Source organism: Podarcis filfolensis (assembly GCF_964270895.1).
Source record: "Podarcis filfolensis genome assembly, chromosome: 10".
Taxonomy (NCBI): domain Eukaryota; kingdom Metazoa; phylum Chordata; class Lepidosauria; order Squamata; family Lacertidae; genus Podarcis; species Podarcis filfolensis.
The window spans coordinates 72,082,784-72,102,763 of NC_139612.1; the positions used below are offsets into that span (position 1 = coordinate 72,082,784).

General features: G+C 48.6%; 1 protein-coding gene across 1 annotated transcript; it reads right to left on the reverse strand.

The window, feature by feature from the left end:
• Positions 1–938: 938 nt before the first annotated feature.
• LOC310742877 (uncharacterized protein) lies at positions 939–16,829 on the reverse strand. Its single transcript, XM_083572615.1, has 5 exons — positions 16,479–16,829; positions 11,637–11,838; positions 9,538–9,806; positions 8,252–8,397; positions 939–4,174 (listed from the first exon to the last, which is right to left on the reverse strand). The coding sequence occupies exons 1-5, from the start codon at positions 16,588–16,590 to the stop codon at positions 1,700–1,702; spliced, it is 3,204 nt and encodes a 1,067-aa protein (XP_083428741.1). The 5' UTR covers positions 16,591–16,829; the 3' UTR covers positions 939–1,699.
• Between the last annotated feature and the right edge of the window lie 3,151 nt (positions 16,830–19,980).

Sequence of the window (19,980 nt, forward strand, 5' to 3'; positions counted from 1 at the left end):
AATTTGTAGTGTTCATTCATGTTTCTCCTGAATTTCCATTCATAAAATTGGCCGAGATTAATAACTCCTGCTAACTGCAGCCTTATCTGACTCCACTGGTTTGCCAAGTCTCTGTCGTTCTCCGTTGCTTCTCAGTGGAGGCGATGCCTGCAGTTCTTTGCCTAATCCCTATAGGGGGAGCTGTTGTGTAAGGGGATTTAAAGTTTAAATGGCCCCTAGGGACTCAGCTACATTAGTCAAACTACAACATTATAAATGCGTTATAACACTGTGACACCAGTGTAGAACTGAAATCGCAACACAATGATATTTTCCATTGTGAGCTTTACAACAATTTTCCCCCGAGTGTTTTCAAAGCGGGTTTTTTTTTACTGCGTAGATCTAGCCTAGCTCTGGTTGGATCGCTGTCAGTGGTGTGTTTGGTTGCATATATTGGGGTGTGTGTGAATACACTTATCTACATGCACCAATGTTTCTGAATGTTAGTTGCTGGAAACCTCAGGAGAGGAGACGGCCCTGGTGCTCATGTTCTGCCCATAGGCATCTGACTGGATGCTGGACTAGATGGACCCTCTTTGGCCTGATCCAGTAGGCTATTATGTTCTTGTGATCCTTTGGGGAGATAAAACACTTCTTGCAGCCCAGTGGGCTGGATCTGGCCATCCTAGTGTAAATATTCATATCTGAGAAATGATTGGATTGGTTCTACTAGAAGAGCCTAGCAGAGGGAATTAATTCAGAGATTCACTGCTGGGCTATCCAGCTCCGGCTTAGACTGGGTACTATTAACCAAGTTGTTGTTTAAAAGAGATTTACGGAGCCATCGGATGGAAGCGTACTCGGAAGTGCATCCCGGCAACAGTCAACTGAGCTTAACGAAAGGTCTATATGATTTCAACCTTAATATTTGCAATTAAAAATAAATAAGCGCAGGCCAATTTAATTTCTCCTCCCTCTTTTTATAATCGATTTTTGTTCTGAACCATGTTCTGAACCAGAGTTACTGGAGCAATAGCTTTCTGTCCTCCAGTGGGAATAGAAGAGGCAGAATTCCTACACCGCCAGATTTCCTCCAGTTGCCCGTAGTTCCTGAGGGTGAGGGAGGGCACTGGCAGGACCCGGAATCAGGTTCTCAGGCACATGCCAGACCTGCGTGTTTCCAAGCAAGCATGGTAGCATTTTGCTCCGACTGCTTCCCCTCTGGAATTAAGGCATTCCTGCGGCTGCAGCAGAGGGTGAGCTCACGTGGCAGGTCTGTGCGTGGATTCTCAGTGATGTGGATGTTCCCTCACGCATCTCCTCCTCTTTTACTTTGAATTAACCACCTCGTAGTTCCAAGGCCACCAGCGACATAAAGCAGGGCAGGTTTTGCACCCTGTGTGCCATCCCGTTGCTCCGCCGTGAGTCCATATGTTCCCACTGAGAGCTCCTTCCTGACAGTCCTGAATATAAGTCCCGCTATCTGCTACGGACTGGCGATCAACTGCTTTAATCGCATCCCTTCTCTTTGGTAATCTTGGAAATCTAAGGGAGCTTTGGGCCCTGGCATGTGAGGATGGAGGTCATGGTATCGAAGTGCAAATTACGGTATTTGGGAGAGGGATGGCACTTCCTTTTGAAGAACTGGCTAGTTGAGGACAGCCTGAGGGTCAGACGGACAAAGAGCTGTAGGCAGGATGCACCCCATGTGTGGACTCTCTTATTTGGAAGGTTGCCAGCGTCGGCCTGGAGGAGCAGCTCGGGGAATGCGAATAGCATAGAATGCTGGAGAACGCTTGTAAGACTTGGGAGGGTCAGCAGCCACTTGAATGCTATATGGTGCCTCTGGGTTCTCAGCTGAACCTTCTGGGATATTTTGGGCCTCTGGAGGGATGTATGGAGGGTATGGATCAGTGTACGGGATCTCAGGGGGAGTGTAGGGGGCTTCCAGGGTGACAGGTGTCTCTGGGAGATTGTATGGAGGCTCCAGAGTGAGAGGTGTCTCTGGGGGGATATATGGGGGTTCTAGGGTGGCAGGTGGTTCTGGAGGAATATATGGGGGTTCTAGGGTAACAGGTGGCTCTGGAGGGGTGTATGGAGGCTCCAGCGTGAGAGGCGGCTCTGGAGGGGTATATGGGGGTTCTAGGGCCACAGGTGTCTCTGGCGGGGTGTATGGAGGCTCCAGTGTGAGAGGTGGCTCTGGAGGGGTGTATGGGGGTTCTAGGGCAACAGGTGTCTCTGGTGGGGTGTATGGAGGTTCCAGAGTGGCAGGTGTCTCTGGCGGGGTGTATGGGGGTTCTAGAGTGACAAGTGCCTCTGGTGGAGTGTATGGAGGCTCCAGAGTGGCAGGTGTCTCTGGCGGGGTGTATGGGGGTTCTAGAGTGACAAGTGCCTCTGGTGGGGTGTATGGAGGCTCCAGAGTGGCAGGTGTCTCTGGCGGGGTGTATGGGGGTTCTAGAGTGACAAGTGCCTCTGGTGGGGTGTATGGAGGCTCCAGAGTGGCAGGTGTCTCTGGAGGAGTGTATGGGGGTTCTAGGGTGACTGATGTCTCTGGAGGAGTGTATGGAGGTTGTAGAGTGACTGATGTCTCTGAAGGAGTGTATGGGGGTTCTAGAGTGATTGATGTCTCTGAAGGAGTGTATGGGGGTTCTAGAGTGATTGATGTCTCTGAAGGAGTGTATGGGGGTTGTAGGGTGACCAGCGTCTCTGGAGGAGTGTATGGGGGTTCTAGGGTGACCGGTGTCTCTGACAGGGTGTATGGAGGCTCCAGAGTGACCGGTTTGTCTTGAGGCATGTATGGAGCCTGTAAAATGACAGGGTTCTCTGGGGGGATGAATGGGGGTTCTATAGTGACTGGGTTCTCTGGCGGAGTGTATGGGCGATCCAGAGTGGCAGTTGCCCCAGGGGGTGTTTCTTGGGGGATGTATGGAGGCTCCAGAGTGACTGATGTCTCTGGAGGAATATATGGGGGATCCAGAGCGAATGGTCTGTCTTGTGGGACATACGGGGACTCTGAGGAATTGGATGAGACACTGCCTTGTTTTGGAGAGATGTATTTGGGTGGTGGGGGAAGAAATGGAGGCTCTGGGGCAGTGTAAGGCTCCCCCAGAGGAATATAGGGGGGCTCCAGAGATGCAGTCACGTCAGGGGGGATGTAGGGGGCCTCTAGAGCAGTGGGCTGTATTTCTTTAGGAATACGTGGAGGAGCTAGAGGTTTGGGTGCTGTTTCTTGGGGGAAATAGGGTGCTTCCAGGGTGACTGTTCGTTCTGAAGGGACATACGGGGCTTCAATAGGGGGAGGTGTAATTATTGGGGGTATGAAAGGGGGCTCCACAAGGATGGTTGGCTCTGGATCTTTGTGTGGGGACCTCAAAGTTGTCTTTGGTCTTCGAAGACGGCGTTTGGTGGGATGTGTTGCGTGAGCACCATGGGCTTTTGGAGAAGCAGCTGTGGGCAGAGGGACCGTGAGCACCTGTGCGGTCTTTTTGGAGGCATCTGTGGGCAGAGGGACCGTGAGCACCTGTGGGGTCTTTTTGGAGACATCTGCGGGCAGAGGGACCGTGAGCACCTGTGCGGTCTTTTTGGAGGCATCTGCGGGCAGAGGGACCGTGAGCACCTGTGCGGTCTTTTTGGAGGCATCTGTGGGCAGAGGGACCGTGAGCACCTGTGAGGAAGTTTCAGAGGCATTTGTGGGCGAAGGGACTGTGAGCGCCTGTGGGGACTTTTTGGAGGCATCTGTGGGCAGAGGGACCGTGAGCACCTGTGAGGAAGTTTCAGAGGCATTTGTGGGCAGAGGAACTGTGAGCGCCTGTGAGGAAGTTTCTGGGGCATCTGTGGGCAGAGGGACTGTGAGCACCTCTGTGGGGGTTTCAGGTGCTGCTGAAGGAGTGCTTGTGGACAGAGGACCAGTGGCCACCTTTGGGTTGGTTGCTGGCTCTTGTGTCGTCAAGATGTCCTTTCTGTTAGGCAGGAGCGTTATTCCACCAGGTGACTTTCTCTTCTTCTTCTTCTTCTTGGGCTTCTGCCCTTTGGCTTCCACCATCTCCCCCAAGATCCATTCAAGGAAGTCTTTGGTAAAGGTATAGATTCCTGGGTTGTTTGCCTGGGCACAGCCCTTTCCCCAGCTGGTGATGCCAATCACGTAATACGGGGAATCTTGGCTTGTCTTGCACATCAGGGGGCCCCCACTGTCACCCTGCAGAGAGAAGGAAGGAAGGAACTTAAGTAGTCTTTCAGGAAAGCAAAGCAAGGTCCCCTCACACTTATGGGGTAGGTGCAAGTCTAAACCTGTCCAGCCACCAGGACCAAAGACCACATGAACCTCCTAGCTGCTACATGACATCACAGACTCACCCACTGCCATTCATCTCATCATTGCTTGCCAAGAAACGCCCATCTGTCTTGTGCTTCTGACTGTGTTACCAGGAACACATTCACACTATTCATTTTTTTTTTTTGAGAAATATTTATTAAAGTTTTACAAAAACAAATATACAAAAACACATAAGAAAAAAAGAAATGAAAATAAATACACAGAAAAAATAAGAAAAATTAAAAACAATTCCATTTTTCATAACTTAAAACTCATTTGCTTGTTTCTTTGACTTCCTCACACCTCCCCTTCTTGTATTCCCATTTAAATAATCAAATCAGCAAATCCTTACCCTCTCTCATTTATCTTATCTCTATAACAACATTTTATAACTCTGTATTTTCATCCATTATCAATTCATTTTTGCATATTCTTATTAACTTTGTTGCTAATACCACTTATTTCCAATCCAACATCATTTTAATTATGTTTTTACCTATTTAAAACCCTTTTCCCCATATTCTCTTAAAGCATTACAGCTGGAAACCACTTAATTTCTATCCAACATCATTCTAACATTCATTAATTTTACAATATTTCTGTAGATAGTCTTTAAATTTCTTCCAACACATTCACACTATTCATTTAAAGCACACGGCATTCCTCAACAATCCCGGGAACCATAACTTACCTTTCACAGAATTACAATTTCCAGCAAACTGCATTTCCCAGGATTCTTTGGGGCAAGCCAAACTTTAAATGGGCTTTAAATACATGGCGCTATCACTACATAATGAAGTTGCCGCATCTGTTTCCAAGGTGAGTGTGAAGTTCCTTAGAACGTACCTTCAGGCAAAGAGCTGACATTTGTCATAATAGAGCAGACGCTCTCTCTAAATGCATTTGTTCGTAAAAATGATTATCAGAATTGATTAGTTCTGAGCTTTTTTTTGTAATTGTTTTAAAACTGTATTGATCTCCCTATTTTTGCATATGCTGCCATGAGATTTATGGTTTGGGAGAAAAAGTCTGAATTGTATTTTCAGAAAATCTGTTCTCCATCTGAAATTCAATGGTACGAGGCACAAATTCACTTTTGGAGTACCAATGGCTACAGTGTTTTCTCAACTAATCCCTTAGTTTGATTAACTTGGGTGAGGAGGTCTGTTGGGGACTGGGCAGAGGAGGAATGGTGGAGACCACATCCCCAGCCTAACCGTTCCAGGAAGGGGGAAGAGGAAGACAGTTTAGATTTACAACATGGGTTTGAGGGAGATCACAGCTCAGAAGCAGATGAGGGGGAAAGTTGGGAAATAATGGGAGAGGAGGAGGAGGAGGCAGAAGTGGAGCGGCAGCTAGCTGACATGGTGTCATCAGAAAGCTTCCCAGACCCTCCATCTCCCAGCACCCGGCGAGCCTTGAAAGTAGGAGAGAAAAGAGCTCAAAGACAGAGGGCACATAACAGCACCCGTAGAAGTGACGAATGAGGAAGTGGGAGAGACCTGGGGGTGAGTGTAGATTCACTCGGGACAATGCCATTATCCAAGAGGCTGGGTTCTACATCCTCTCTCTGTAAATACTGAATAAAAAAGGACAGTAAGAAACCTTCCCTTGACTTTATAGTTTCCTGGGCAACAGCTGAGACCCACCGACAACATCCTGACATAGTCTTGGAGAGAGAGGGGGGGGGAGATTAACCCTGGGCTTATTCATGCTTTCTCTTGTCCTTCTGCTTCCCTCCTTCAGCCTCAGAAAAAATGTTCTTTAGTGCTCAGTTGGAGCAAACAGCATTTCAGGCTTTCCCCATTGCCATTGGTTCCAATCTGGGGCAAAAGGAAAACTGCTCTAGACCTGTGTCTAGAAAGCACAAGTTGCTGGTGACTTGTGGAAGTCAGTTGGCAGCTCACCACACCTCGACCTCAGCTGTGCATGCAAAGCCCCAGCAGAGTCTTCAGAGATCTCCCGCTCCCAGCAGAATAGTTTTTTTCCAGAGTCCCCAGTTAAGGGGAAAACTCCTCTTCCACACAGTTCATATCAACTGTTTATCATCTCCAGATGCAAGACAAAGCTAAATGCTACTAGATTCAATTCATCTAGTCTCTGAAGTCAGCATACATATGTACAGAGAGATCGGCTAACACTATCTCCATGGTAGCTTATGCTGCTGTGTAAGGCCCACAGCCTTTCCCCTGACTCTCGCAGATTCAGAATCAGACCCTGATGGCAAACAGGACAAGACACAAACATGCAACAGGACAGGAACATAATGAAAGCAATGCCCTACTATGCCCATTGGTCTACATTCCTGGACCAATGGGTGGAAGAATCGGCAAGTCATACATTCAACCTCGCGGGTGTTGCTTTGGTAACCCAGTACACCTGGCACCCTTATCTCTGAACATCCAGACATGGGAAGATGTGCTAACTCAAGACATGAGTCCAAGCACTGCGCAGTTTCACCCATTGTTCACATGACGCCAACACAGATTGAGCGGCAAACCACTCCGACCCATGCTTTCTGGACATGAGACGAGCAGAAGTATGGACGAGCCCAAATACAGAAGTGAGATGAGGGAAAGCAGGCCACAGTTATGCAGACTCCGTGCAGCAAGGCAGACAGAAAGCAGAGAGTAAGGTATTATTAGAGTGTGAGGAAGGAGTGGTGAACCTGTGGCCCTCCAGCTGCTGATGAATTGCAACTTGCATCAACCTTGGCCATTGGCCATTCTTGCTGGGGCTGATGGGCACTGTAGCTCAGCAATGTCTAGAGGGCCAGAGGTCCCCCCCCCCTTGGTGGAGGGGAAGAGGTGAGGAAGAGTGGTCTCAAGTTTTAGGTTCAAAGGGTGTCCACTGTGTGTGGGAGAGGGCACTGTTAGGATATAGTCCCATTCCATCTTTAGAACAGGCATGTGGAGTTGTTGTATGTCACATGTCTGTTTACTTCCAGCACAGTCTGCTGGGAACTTCCGCTATATATAGCTTTTGCCTATGCTTTTTGCTTGGACACGAAGGGAAGCAGACATGTTTTTGCTTTGTCATGCTGCTGAATAAAATGCTGTAAATGTGCCTACATATGCCTCTGTCTGCTACTTCCGTTGCAAAGAGTTCTTATCTCTGCTGGCTTGCGTGCTCAGTCTCTAAAGGTCTCTGAGGCTTGAGTTGCAGTTTTTGATGCTGTTCTAAGAACCGGAGTTCGCCCGGCTGCCGGCCGAAGGGCTGGAGCCAGCTGGGGGCCTGCCAAATGCCCCCGTCTTCCCAGACGCATCCCAACAGGCACTGCCCCAGTTGCCCAAAACAAAAGGCGTTCTTTAGTTCAGCGACGGAGCATATGCTTTGCTCATCAAAGGTTCAATCCCGGGCATCTTCAGTTAGTGTCAGGGACTGGGCAGAGGAGGAATGGTGGAGACCTCTTCCCCAGCCTGACCCTTCCAGAGGAGGAGACAGTTCAGAATTACAACAGGGGTTTGAGGGAGGTCACAACTCAGAGGGCAGATGAGGGGGAAATAATAGGAGGAGGAGGAGGAGAGAAGAAGCACAGGGGAGTGACAGCTGATGGACTCAGTGTCTTTAGAAAGCATTCCAGACCCTCCCTCTCCCAAGACATGGCGGGCCTTGAAAGTAGGAGAGCAAAGAGCTCAAAGGCTAAAGGCCCTTTCCAACACCCGTAGCGATGACTCATGAGGAAGTGGGAGAGACGGAGGGAGTGGAGACTCATGAGGAGCAACGCCATTATTCTGAGGCGCCACATTCCCAAGCCTCTCTCTGTGGATATTGAATAAAAGCAGATGGTAAGGAGTTTTCCTTGTCTTGTCCATCCCTGGCAACCTGCCTTGTGGGTCGGTTCCTCTGCAGTCTGACAGTTAGAGGGATCTCAAGCATCTGTGCTAAGGAAGATCTATCTCTGCCAGCAATGCTGGAGAGCTGGTGCCAGTGTGAATAAACGGCAGCGGGATTCCTTACCTGGCAGCTGTCAATGCCCCCTTCCTCATATCCTGCACATATGGTGTGAGGACTCATGGCTCCATTGTACCACTGGCTGCTGTTGCATTTCTTGGTGTCCAGAATGTTGATTCTCGCCTCCTGAAGGATGTCCGATGTCTTCACACCTGTCAGGAAAGCCAGCAGATTAGGTTGGTTTCTGTTTTCTCCAAGCACTGCAATCCACTGCTCTTCCCTTCCCTAGCCACACACACACACACGCAATTTCCCTGCTGGAATATACAGCTTGACACAGAGCGAAACTACATGTTACATTAAATAGGTATTTGTATCTGTGTGTGCAGTAGTTGCTGTTTTTAAAGTTGCAGGTTCAGGATCACACACACACAAATGAAAACATGCATTCACTGTAAAATGTAGCTTGGCAGAGGAAGAAACCAAAACAAGTTACAAACACACCCTCATTTTGTGTGCTACCCAAAGCATTTCAGCACCTTAGGGTATTTTTAAAGTTCTTGTAAGCAAAATGGAAGGAGGAAGGTGTGGGAGTTGCAGTTAAACATGCATGAGTGCTAGTTAGTGCATGAAGGGGTTAAGACCAGCTAGGCCACTCCCCCTTACCTCCGTGAGGGGGGAAGCAAAGCTGCTTCTCCTTCTTTTGCTCACTCTCCTCTAGTCATGTAACTGACCAGGGCAGACATGTCTGAACTTGTTCCAAAGTACAGACAGTATGTATTTTACACCCAAGACAATTCTACCTGTGTTCTCCTTGCTGCTGCATGGAATAATGCATGAACCAGACCTTTCAATTTAGTAAGTAAAGCTTTTAAACTTACTTAACAGGGTGTTGTCTGTTCATTGCAAGAGGGGTGAAGAAAGTGGGCAAAATATCCCAATTTCTACGCTATTCTGGGGGTTAACTGAGAGTGTTGTAAGCTCTGCTGGAGGCTCTCTCCTGCGGGAGAGTGTGCAAAGCCTCATGTTTTGAATCTAGGCACCTGGCCAGTTTTTTTATTATTATTAATTACCCGCATGTGGGCTGGATCTATTTTCCACTTCCAGAGAAGGAAGCATCAGAAAGCAACTACCTTTGTATGGAGGGGAAGCAGACAGATTTCCATCTGACCTGAAATAAGCCTTCATTCATTCCTGTTCTCCCAGATCTGAAGTTTGTGGGGACTGGGGTACCAGCCATCCACAGCAGCACCTCTATCTCCCCCTGCCCTGTGTGTTATCTACACAGCTGCGTTCCCACCCCTACTTGAGCTGCCCCCAGTCCCTGCCTCCCTCTGCTCCCAGTCTCTCACTGTTCTGCGAGGTGGTGCCCCAACCACTGATGTGGCAGTCTGAGAAGCTGGTATCAGAGCCCATGGTGACAGGAGGCAGGCAGGCTGGCTGAACGTAGTCGCTAAATGTCACAGGTTTCTCGAGCTTTATCAGTGCAATGTCGTTGGCCTCCGTGCGCGGGTTGTAATCCTGGTGGAGGAGGACTTTGTGCACCGAGCGGATTTGCACATCGTCCGGCAACTTGGAAAGGTCCGTGGCACCCACCACAATCCTCCAGCGATTCAGTGAGCTGCAGGTAAAACAGAACATGGTTAGCACAAGGCCCTCTGGAGTTCTTTTAAACAGAGTTCTCCCTGGCTACTGCTGCAAAAAAGGGGAAATAATAATTCCTGGACACCCTAATACTGATAAACATGTATACCTGAAGGAGCATCTTCACCCCCACCATCCAGCCCGGACACTGAAGTCCAGCGCCGAGGGCCTTCTGGTGGTGACCCACTGCAGGGAAACACCTGATGAGCCAATGAAGCCACATAAAGTTTCTGAGACATGGCGAAAGGACAGGAGGAAGCGGACAGCTCCCACCAGTGTCCAGTTTCAAGCAAGCAGCTGAGTCTGCCTAGAATCTCTACCCACTATTCATAGAATCATAGAATCATAGAATCATAGAATCATAGAATCATAGAGTTGGAAGAGACCACAAGGGCCATCGAGTCCAACCCCCTGCCAAGCAGGAAACACCATCAGAGCACTCCTGACATGTGGTTGTCAAGCCTCTGCTTAAAGACCTCCAAAGAAGGAGACTCCACCACACTCCTTGGCAGCAAATTCCACTGTCGAACAGCTCTTACTGTCAGGAAGTTCTTCCTAATGTTTAGGTGGAATCTTCTTTCTTGTAGTTTGGATCCATTGCTCCGTGTCCGCTTCTCTGGAGCAGCAGAAAACAACCTTCTCCCTCCTCTATGTGACATCCTTTTATATATTTGAACATGGCTATCATATCACCCCTTAACCTCCTCTTCTCCAGGCTAAACATGCCCAGCTCCCTTAGCCGTTCCTCATAAGGCATCGTTTCCAGGCCTTTGACCATATTCTGTGGGATGTAATCCACTGGGAGCAGTCAAGTACAACATTCCTTGTTTTGCTAGAGTGGACATGCAGGGGATGTTTGGTCCAGCCAGTTGAAACATCCTGTTCCTCCTGGCCTGGAGCATCCTTCCTTGCATGTGACTAGTGGGTGGGCGTGACCTTACCTGTCCAGGTAAAAGGCCAAGGCATGCTGCCACTCTCTCTCTTTTCCATCTTCATCTTGCAAACTTCCTGGACTAAACTGCTGGCTGCCAGCCAAACAGTTGCCCAGGTCATCTCCCTTCTGGGGTAATCCTGTTTGTACATGTTTGTTTGTTTTTAATCTATTTAATCATTTTTTCGATACAAACAACAACCACAAATGACACATACAACAAAAACCATAGTAACAATAATAACACAATTTGACAATTCAGATTTGAATACACTGATATACCTATGACTACACTTTTTTAAACAATATTTTCCCACCTCTCTCTCCTCCCCCTACTTCACACCACTAACATGCTTGTACATTTTTTTAACTTTAAGCCTAAGTCCTGCCTTCAGGGATCACACTGTGCTCTGCCTGATTGTCAGTAAACTTTATTTTTATTGCTTATGAATAAGACTGTGCCTTTATTCTTTTAGGAGGGATTCAAGGGGTCTTACCAGGAAAATATTAGAACACATTTCAATCTGGACAAGCCAGATGGAATTGCGTATTGTCTTAAGAAACTCACACGAGTTTGCAACTAGTTTTCTGCTGTGTAAAGGGGAATGCACTCTGCTAAGTAAAGGAACTTGCTGGTTCAGGTTAGGAAGGATATTAATAAACAATATATCCTCTCCTGCCGCCCTGAACATCCCTACATATTCTGACATGTTGGAGAGGTTCTTGTGGATAGACAAAGGCAATCTGCACATGCTCAGAGAAACCACACATCTTCAGCCTGTGGCAAAAAATCTTGCCTTGCCTTCCCACCTTGGGGACATTCTGCTTTTTCTCAGCAGGCCAGACATCCATTTTCCTGCCATCTTTCATACTTGCCTTCTCTTAGTCTTGAAGCAGTGAGCTGCTGTGACGACCCAGCGCTTGGAAAGGATGGATCCCCCGCACGAGTGCCGCGTTCCCTTGGAAGAGGGGATCTGGACGCTGACAAGCCAGGGCCACTCTCCAGCCAGGGCATCGACACCACCCACAATTCTCATGCTGCCGCCGTGGATGGGGGCCAGGGGTCGTTTCCCGCAGTCTGATGGGAAGGAAAGAACATTGAAAGCGGCTCAGGGAGGCAGGACTTCAGGAATGCGCAGCAAACACCTAACCGACTTCTTCAAGAAAGCACCAGAGGACGAAAGGCTCTGCAGCTGACAGGGCCAAACTTGCCAGGGAACTTTGCTCCAGCCTGGCATCAAGAAATATGGGTGTGGGGAGCTTCATTCAAGAAGTTAAGCTGCTGGGGCTCAAGAAATCCTGGCAGCAAATTTTGGTCATGAATTAAGTCATAGTTGCACCAGCTATGCTTCCCCTTGCATCAGCCTCAGAGAGCATGGTCAGAGCTCATGTTCAGCAACATCTCCAGGGCCAAAGATCCTCCCTGCCCCACATCTGGACCTACACATCTCCAGTGTGTTACGGAAATGATGGAGAGGGCATCTTTAAAGTTGTTACAATGGCCTGAATGTATCCTTTCGAGTTGACAGCTCAGTTTTATAAATAGGCAGAAAATCCATACTTTAACCGACTCTCCTCATTCCAACGCCATTTTAACCCTTACAGAAAGGGGAATTTGGGCTCCACCTTCCTCCATGAACCAACAAGCAGGAAGTCATGTAGGCAGCAGGAACAGGGCATCCCGCCATAATTCCCCAAGTGTGAGAGCACAGACACGACCCCCCACCCAGGGAGTGACCAAGGGGGCAAAAATAGACATCCGCAGAGGCAGTTGAGCAAGTCAGGTGTTCTGAAAGCCCATCTCCAGACAAGCCTTGTGTGAAAGGAGATGTCAAGGGTTTTATTGTTCTTCTGGTGATGGGGACTTAAGAGGTATTGGGGAAGGGGTCTGATAAAGGGACCTAATGTTGAACTTGTGTAACCCTTGTATAAGGTAAAGGGTAAAGGGACCCCTGACCATTAGGTCCAGTCCCAGATGACTCTGGGGTTGCGGCGCTCATCTCGCTTTATTGGCCGAGGAAGCCGGCGTACAGCTTCCGGGTCATGTGGCCAGCATGACTAAGCCGCTTCTGGTGAACCAGAGCAGCGCACGGAAACGCCGTTTACCTTCCTGCCAGAGCGGGAAGTTTTAAAAGAGAAGGTCACCCCATGCTCAGGGTTCTTACTCCTGTGGGGACCTGTTGCGCAACAATAAAGATCATAGTCTATGGACCACTGTTTTGCTCCAGATTACTTGGCTGGAGTTTCCTTCTTTTACTGACCGCAGGGGCCCGTGGGGGACTTGCACCCAGACGAGCTGGGCTGGATAATTGGATAATATTTAAATAATTTCTTTAAAATTACTGTGACAATGTTAACCTCCTGACAGACATAGAATGAATCTTTAAATATAGAGAAAGTACACAGCAAAATTTTTCCTGATAAAAAATGGGAAAGTAAAATAATAATAAAAAAATGTGTATAGATAAACAAAGTGTAAAATAGCACAACGAGAAGAATCGGAAGTTAGTGTCTATGGTGTGTCTATGTAGTGGTGTGTATTGTATGTATTGTCTAAGTTGTATGTAAACTGATGTAAATTGATATATAATAAAGGTGATTTAAAAAGAAAAGAAACTTCTCAGTATGCAAAGAAGTTTGATTCTGAGGTCTCAGCTCCTGTTTTTGGCAGTCAGTGGTGCCATCGTGTGGCCAGCTTGTGCAAAGACAAGAATATCCCACAAAGGGGGACATTGTGGCATCAGAAAGCCTGAGCTTCATAGGATAGTGCAGTTCTTTACTTCTAGGAAAAATGGTGCTGGGACTGCGAGCCCTTGAGTACCTCCAGAGGGGAGGAAGCACTGGGAGAGAGGACACTTATCATAGGGTGAGGCTCTATGATGTCATGGGCCTGCCAACTTTCAAAAGACAACCCAATATCTGAGCAAGGCTGAAGGATGGAACTGTTAGAATTCCTGATCTATGATTGCAGTCATGGGATTTTTGTTTATCACATGACAGTGTATGTTTTGACGCCACAAAGTGGGAAGTGATGGAGACAGGATGTCTGTGTTACTGTGTTCCGTGAAGTGGGACTATTGTCCTTTGTTCTTTTTCTCTCTGCTGTCTGATGCTAGAGAGAGAGGGAGCCATGTTGCAGTGCTCCGTGTGTGTTTATATGTAAATAAAGTAGATTAGCCAAAATGCTGAGTTGCTGAAGTCTGTTACACAAGCTGCGAAGACTTGCGGATCCGTAAGTGTGCCGGTGTCTGTTGGCATCGGTCGCTGTGATGTTTGGGCTGAAGAAAGCTTTTGAAGCTCCCGAACGATTGACCAGGAGGGAGGGAACATGCCAGTCGGGCATGTGTCTCTGCCAGGGTCCTACTCGAGTGTAGGCTGAACTCCTGACAGGAACATGGCAGTCAAGGTGCAGAATTACAGAATTGACCTTGAAGGGCAATTGGGAAAGGAGAAGGTGTGTGTGTGTGTGTACGTATTTTCATTTCAGGTTGTTTTGTTTTGTTTCCCCCTGGAATTTTTTGCGGAAACAGAGGTTGGGGGAACTCTTCTGCAAATGTTTCCTCTTTCAGAACGATGTCTGCTGTGGCTCCTAAAGTGGCCTTTTAAAATAATACAGCTGCAAACCTTAAAGGTCAAAGTTTCAAAGATACAGTTCTGTGGTGAGGCTCACGCTTTGCAAATGAAAGGTCTAGGTTGAGTCTCTAGCAGCGGCGGACCATATGTTCACACTGCCCAGGGTGGGCACGCTCCCGAGGGGGCGTGGCATGGAGGGTGCCCCCCCCAGGCATGGGATAGCCACTTGGGTACCTGGAGTGGCACGCACACCCTGCAGTTGGGGAAGAGTGAGCCGTCCATGGCGGACATTCGGCGCACTGCCCACGACTCCCAAGCCTCCCCCAAGCTGTCAAAATGAAGGGGGGAGGGGGGAAACGCCACTGGCAAAGTGGTGCAGCTCCCCCCTTACCCTGAAGGCTCGGGATAGGCTTGGGAGTCGCGGGCAGGAGGCATGTTGAACGTCACCCCCCTCAGTGAGGGCACCCGGGGCGGACAGCCCCCACCGCTCCCCTTCCAACGCCCCTGGTCTCTAGAATGCTCAGATAGGGCTGGCAAGGCCCCCGTTTGAAGCCATGAAGATACACCTGAAACAAATGGAGCAGCTGTCTCAGCCTAAGTGATCGTCTTCTGTTTGTCCCATGATATTTTCCATTTGTGTTTTTCTTCTGTCCCGCCACTTCCCCTGGGAAATCCGCTGCCTACCACTGAATCAGAGCAAATTTCCATCCTCAGTAAACCCAATTAGCATTTTTTTTTTCCTGATTCAGCAGTAAACCACCGGTTTTCATGGCCCACGCCTAAAAATCATGGGGCAAGTGTGGATAAGCTCTAAGGCAGCAGCCTGCGTCTCTATGGTCTCTGTGTGTGGTTTGGGAGCTGCACAGTCAGGGAAACAACAATGCTGTCCAGGGTTGTAAAGACTGCGGAGAGAATAATTGGGTGCACTCTTCCCACCTTGGATCAAATCTATGCTTCCAGGTGTCACAAGAAAGCTGCAGAGATAGTGCAGGATAATGCACACCCTGGAAATGATCTCTTTCAGCCTCTGCCTTCTGGAAGAAGGTACAGGGTTATCAAAACCAGCACTAGCCGCCTGAGAAACAGTTTCTACCCAAATGCGATTTTGGTTTTAAATGCAGTGTAAGGAATCTCTGTCCTTCTTTGGCACCAATTGGCCGACAATGCCCAGAAGAAAGGCCTCTGGTTTCTTCAGGAAGGTATATTTAAATACCTTTTTCATTTCATTATAGATCATCTCCCAGAAAGCCTTAATCCTTGGGCACGCGGTGTAAGGAATCTCTATGGGAGTATATTGTATTTAAAAATGGGGTATCAGAGTTTTTAGGGGGCTAACCAGGTTGAGATAGCTGGGATAGCAGGCTTGTTGGTTTTGAATGTCTTATGTAGATTCCCCCCCCCCCCAATTTCGTTGTTCTGTTTGGGACAATGACAATAAAGATTATCGTATCGTATCATATTGTATCGTACAAAAGAAATAATTTTAGCCTAGCTGATAGTCCTGAGCTTTAAATTGCCACCCTGAGTGGTTTGCTTTCACTTCTCCAATATATATAGACATTTCTACAGCTACCTACTTAGGAGAACACGAAGTGCTCCAAGTGCCGACTGAGACGGTGCGAAATGAATTATTGCTTCAACACCAATTTTTAGGCCGGAGGGCTGTTTGAATCCTGGGTTTTCCAGCTCACAGCAACAGAGAATTAGGCCCTAAGGCAGGCATCGTGATAATATTCCACCAGGTATGTTGAAGAGCTGGTTGGATGCCCTGACTTTCAACATCTGCCTGCACCAAAGCCTCAGACACAGGGCCAAAATTATCAGGACTCTGTAATGGGTGGAACGGGAGCCTCTTTTATGTTGAACCTCCTTAACCAGACTTGTCTCAGGAGCCCAGAAGATGACCATCATTTTGCTTTTCTCTTCTACCCTAGTTAATCTGAATAAAACACAGCTACAATTCACCTCTCATGGAACACAGGCAGCTCCAAAAATGGGTGGGTCTGGCTTCATTAAGATCTGGGTTGTTTTTTGGTGGGAACATGCTTAAAGATGATGGCTGAGTGAGAGCTCTAGGGTGGGCCTAGTCAAAGGGACTGCAAGATAAAGGTCTCACCCCAGCCACAGACCCCAAGCCCCACTTACCTGCTGGATCGTAGCCATGTGTCCCCAACAACCTCAGCAAGGCCACGACCCCCAGAAGCAGCCCAGCTGGGACTCCCTTTATGAGCTGTGGTTCCTGGTAGCGGTTCCACATCGTTTGGCCTCAGCAGCAAGATGTCGACATCGGTGGGTTCTCCTTCTGCGTTGCTAGGAGACAGAGCCTGGCCATGTCCACCGAGGAAGGGGGTGGGATGAACAGGTCACCCATCCCCTGTGGACCAGACACAAGGTAACACCACCTCCAAGGAAAGAGTCTCCAGGAAGCAGGCAGAACCTCTCTGCAGGCAGTAGAGCACTGGGCGTTACAGTGTCTCCAAAGAACTTCTGGGGGAGGACTGGTCATCATGGCTGGGTTGTGGAACCTCTACACAATAGACCTTCTGGAAGCCTGCAATCTTCTGGAAGCCCAGCAAGGCCTTTCTGTTTGGTCTGATCTGAGCAGCAGATGTCGGGACTCAATCCACAGCCTGCCCAATTTCACAAATAACCCCAGCAGTCCCTTGGAAGAATGCTCTTAGAGAAACCCATAGAGCTATGGAAACATCACAGGGGCTGTTGAGAGCAACTGATCCACCTCAGCCTGCAAGACACCCTGGGGTCAGGCTGGCAAATGCCTCCACATCACCAAGAGACCTTTGGCCAAGTGGTGAGGCTGAAATCGGTTTCCCAATTCCTTCTCTGACATTTCTTGTGCCCAAAGGTTCTTCTTCCAGGCAGAGTTGAGATGACCAAATGCCATATCCACTTTCCTTAGCTAGCTAGTTATTTTTCTAAAACTGATTACAGTGGTACCTCGTGTTACGGAAGGGATCCATTCCGGAGGCCCATCCGTAATGTGAAATGCCTGCAACTTGAAGCGCTGTGTTTGTGCAGGCGCGTGGCGCAATTTGGCGCTTCTGCACATATGTGAAGCGCAATTTAGTGCTTCTGTGCATGCGCAAGCGGTGAAACCCGGAAGTAACCTGTTCCAGTACTTCCGGGTTGCAGCGCAAAAAGACGCAACATGGAGCGGATGCAACACGAGGTATGACTGTATACGTTGTTGTTATATTAGCAAATACAAATTGTATGCCATTCATTACTCTTATTACATTTTCTTACCCACCTTTCCCAAAACAGCCAGAGGCAATTTAAAGGGGGGGGAATTCAAATATATACATGGTTTTAAACCAGACTATAAACAGCAAATAATCCATATAATACTACCCCCCACCCATTTTTAAGAAACAAAATCACCCGGTAAAATACAGACCTGACTACATCTCTTTCCTGGAAAAAATACCTCTGTGAGCCCAAGTTTATTATAATTTCATTTATTATTCCTGGGACTGAAGGATCATATACCAAAATACGGTATGAAAGGTGAAATAAAAAGACTGCTTTAAAAAAGGCCATTTTGATAGTAATTACTATCAGATACAGTGGCGTAGGGTGGGGGGTGCCAGGGGTGCCGGCCGCACCGGGCGCAACATCTGGGGGGGGCGCGAGTCCAGAGGGAAGGGACAAGTTCCTTCCTCCGCCGGGCTCCCCGCCGCCGCCGCCAGCCTTGCGCCCTAGCGCGCGCCCCCCCCTCGCCGCCGCTGCTGCGGCTGCGCTCCACTCACTGCTCGCAGGAGGAGCAGCCGCTGCAGCAGCGCCGACGCCGCCACCGACGCCTGGCCGGGCACCGGCAGCCTCCGCACCCCGATGCCGACGCCGGCGCCATCCCCTCGGCCCAGCCACAGGCGGCGGCTGCTTCTGCCGACTGGGAGGGAGGAGAGCTCCGAGGGGCCTCGACGCGCCCTGCCCTCCCCAAAACCCTCCGAGAGGAAGCCGGCGGGCGGGCGAGGGTCTCCCGTCGGAAGGGGGCGCCGCTGGCTCCGGCTCTCAGCGCAAGTCTCAGCCGCGGGGGAGGGGGGGCGAGGACGGAGCTCGGCTGGAAGCCCCCGGACCCGGCCGGGAGGAGGAGAGGCGCTCGCCAAGCCCGGATCTGGAGCGCCTCGGAGCACGGGCTCCACCTACAGCCCAAGGAGAGGAGGGGGCGGGGAGGCGCCCGAGGGGAGGGGGCTTCGGCTGCCTCGGCCCGCGGGGGCTCCGCAAATAATAAATTTAATAAATTCCTGCTGAGCCTTTGGGGGGGGTCTTTGGCTCCTTCGCTCGCCCCCAGCCCCAGTGGCGTAGCGTGGGGGGTGCAGGGGGGCCGGCCGCACCGGCGGCAACATCTGGGGGGGGCGCGCTCGCACTCGAGTGCTAAAATCCACGGGTTAAGGGGCGCAAATTACTTGCCTTGCCCCGGGTGCTGACAACCCACGCTACGCCACTGATCAGATAAATGAAGTTTTTAAATTGGACAGGAAAATTGGCTTCCAGGTGGAGAGGTCAAAATTAGAAACAGAGCTATTGGAACCCAATACTAAGAATTTGTCAAGAATGTATAACTTGCTGTTGAAATGGAATACACAGGATGAGACGGTTAAATCAGCTATGATTAAATGGGCACAAGACATTGGACATGACATTATGTTTGCTGACTGGGAACAGTTATGGACTACCGGTATAAAGTTTACGGCATGTAATGCCTTAAGAGAGAACATTATGAAAATGATTTATAGGTGGTACATGACCCCAGTCAAGCTTGCAAAAATCTATCACACGCCCAATAATAAATGCTGGAAATGTAAGGAAACTGAAGGTACTTTCTACCACCTTTGGTGGACGTGCCCAAGGATCAAGGCCTTCTGGGAAATGATTTATAATGAAATGAAAAAGGTGCTTAAATGCACTTTCGTGAAGAAACCAGAAGCCTTCCTCCTGGGCATGGTAGGTCAATTGGTGTCAAGGAAAGATAGGACGTTTTTTATGTATGCTACAACAGCAGCAAGGGTACTCTTAGCAAAGTATTGGAAGACACAAGAACTACCCACACTGGAAGAATGGCAGACCAAGGTGATCGACTACATGGGACTGGCGGAGATGACTGGCAGAATCCGTGACCAAGGGAAAGAGACGGTGGAAGAAGATTGGAAGAAATTTAAAGTTTATCTTAAGAATTGTTGTAAAATTAATGAATGTTAAAATGTCTTGGGTAACGCAAAATAGAATTGCAGTGACAAACAATTGGATATGAGAAAAAAGATTTAAAGAAAGTGCTATAAGAAATTGAAATTAGGGGTTGCTGGAATAATTTAAAACAGGGATGCAGAAAGGGGAGGTATGGGGAAGTCGCTGAAAGAAGGTCTAAGGAAAGAAAGGTCAAGAAATTATACGTGTTTATATGTTTGTTTGTTTATGTATTGTGTTGTATTGTCTTTTAATATGTGTTGGAAAACCAATAAAAAATTTATAAAAAAAAGGCCATTTTGAGCCTTGAAAGGATATCTCAGCCACATTTGCAACATCCTTATTAGGCAGACCACTGTTACAATTTCCAGCTGGGGGAAAGGAGGAAGAAGACTGCCTACAAGCCAGGATGGCATTCAAATCCACACGATGCTTCATCAGCTCA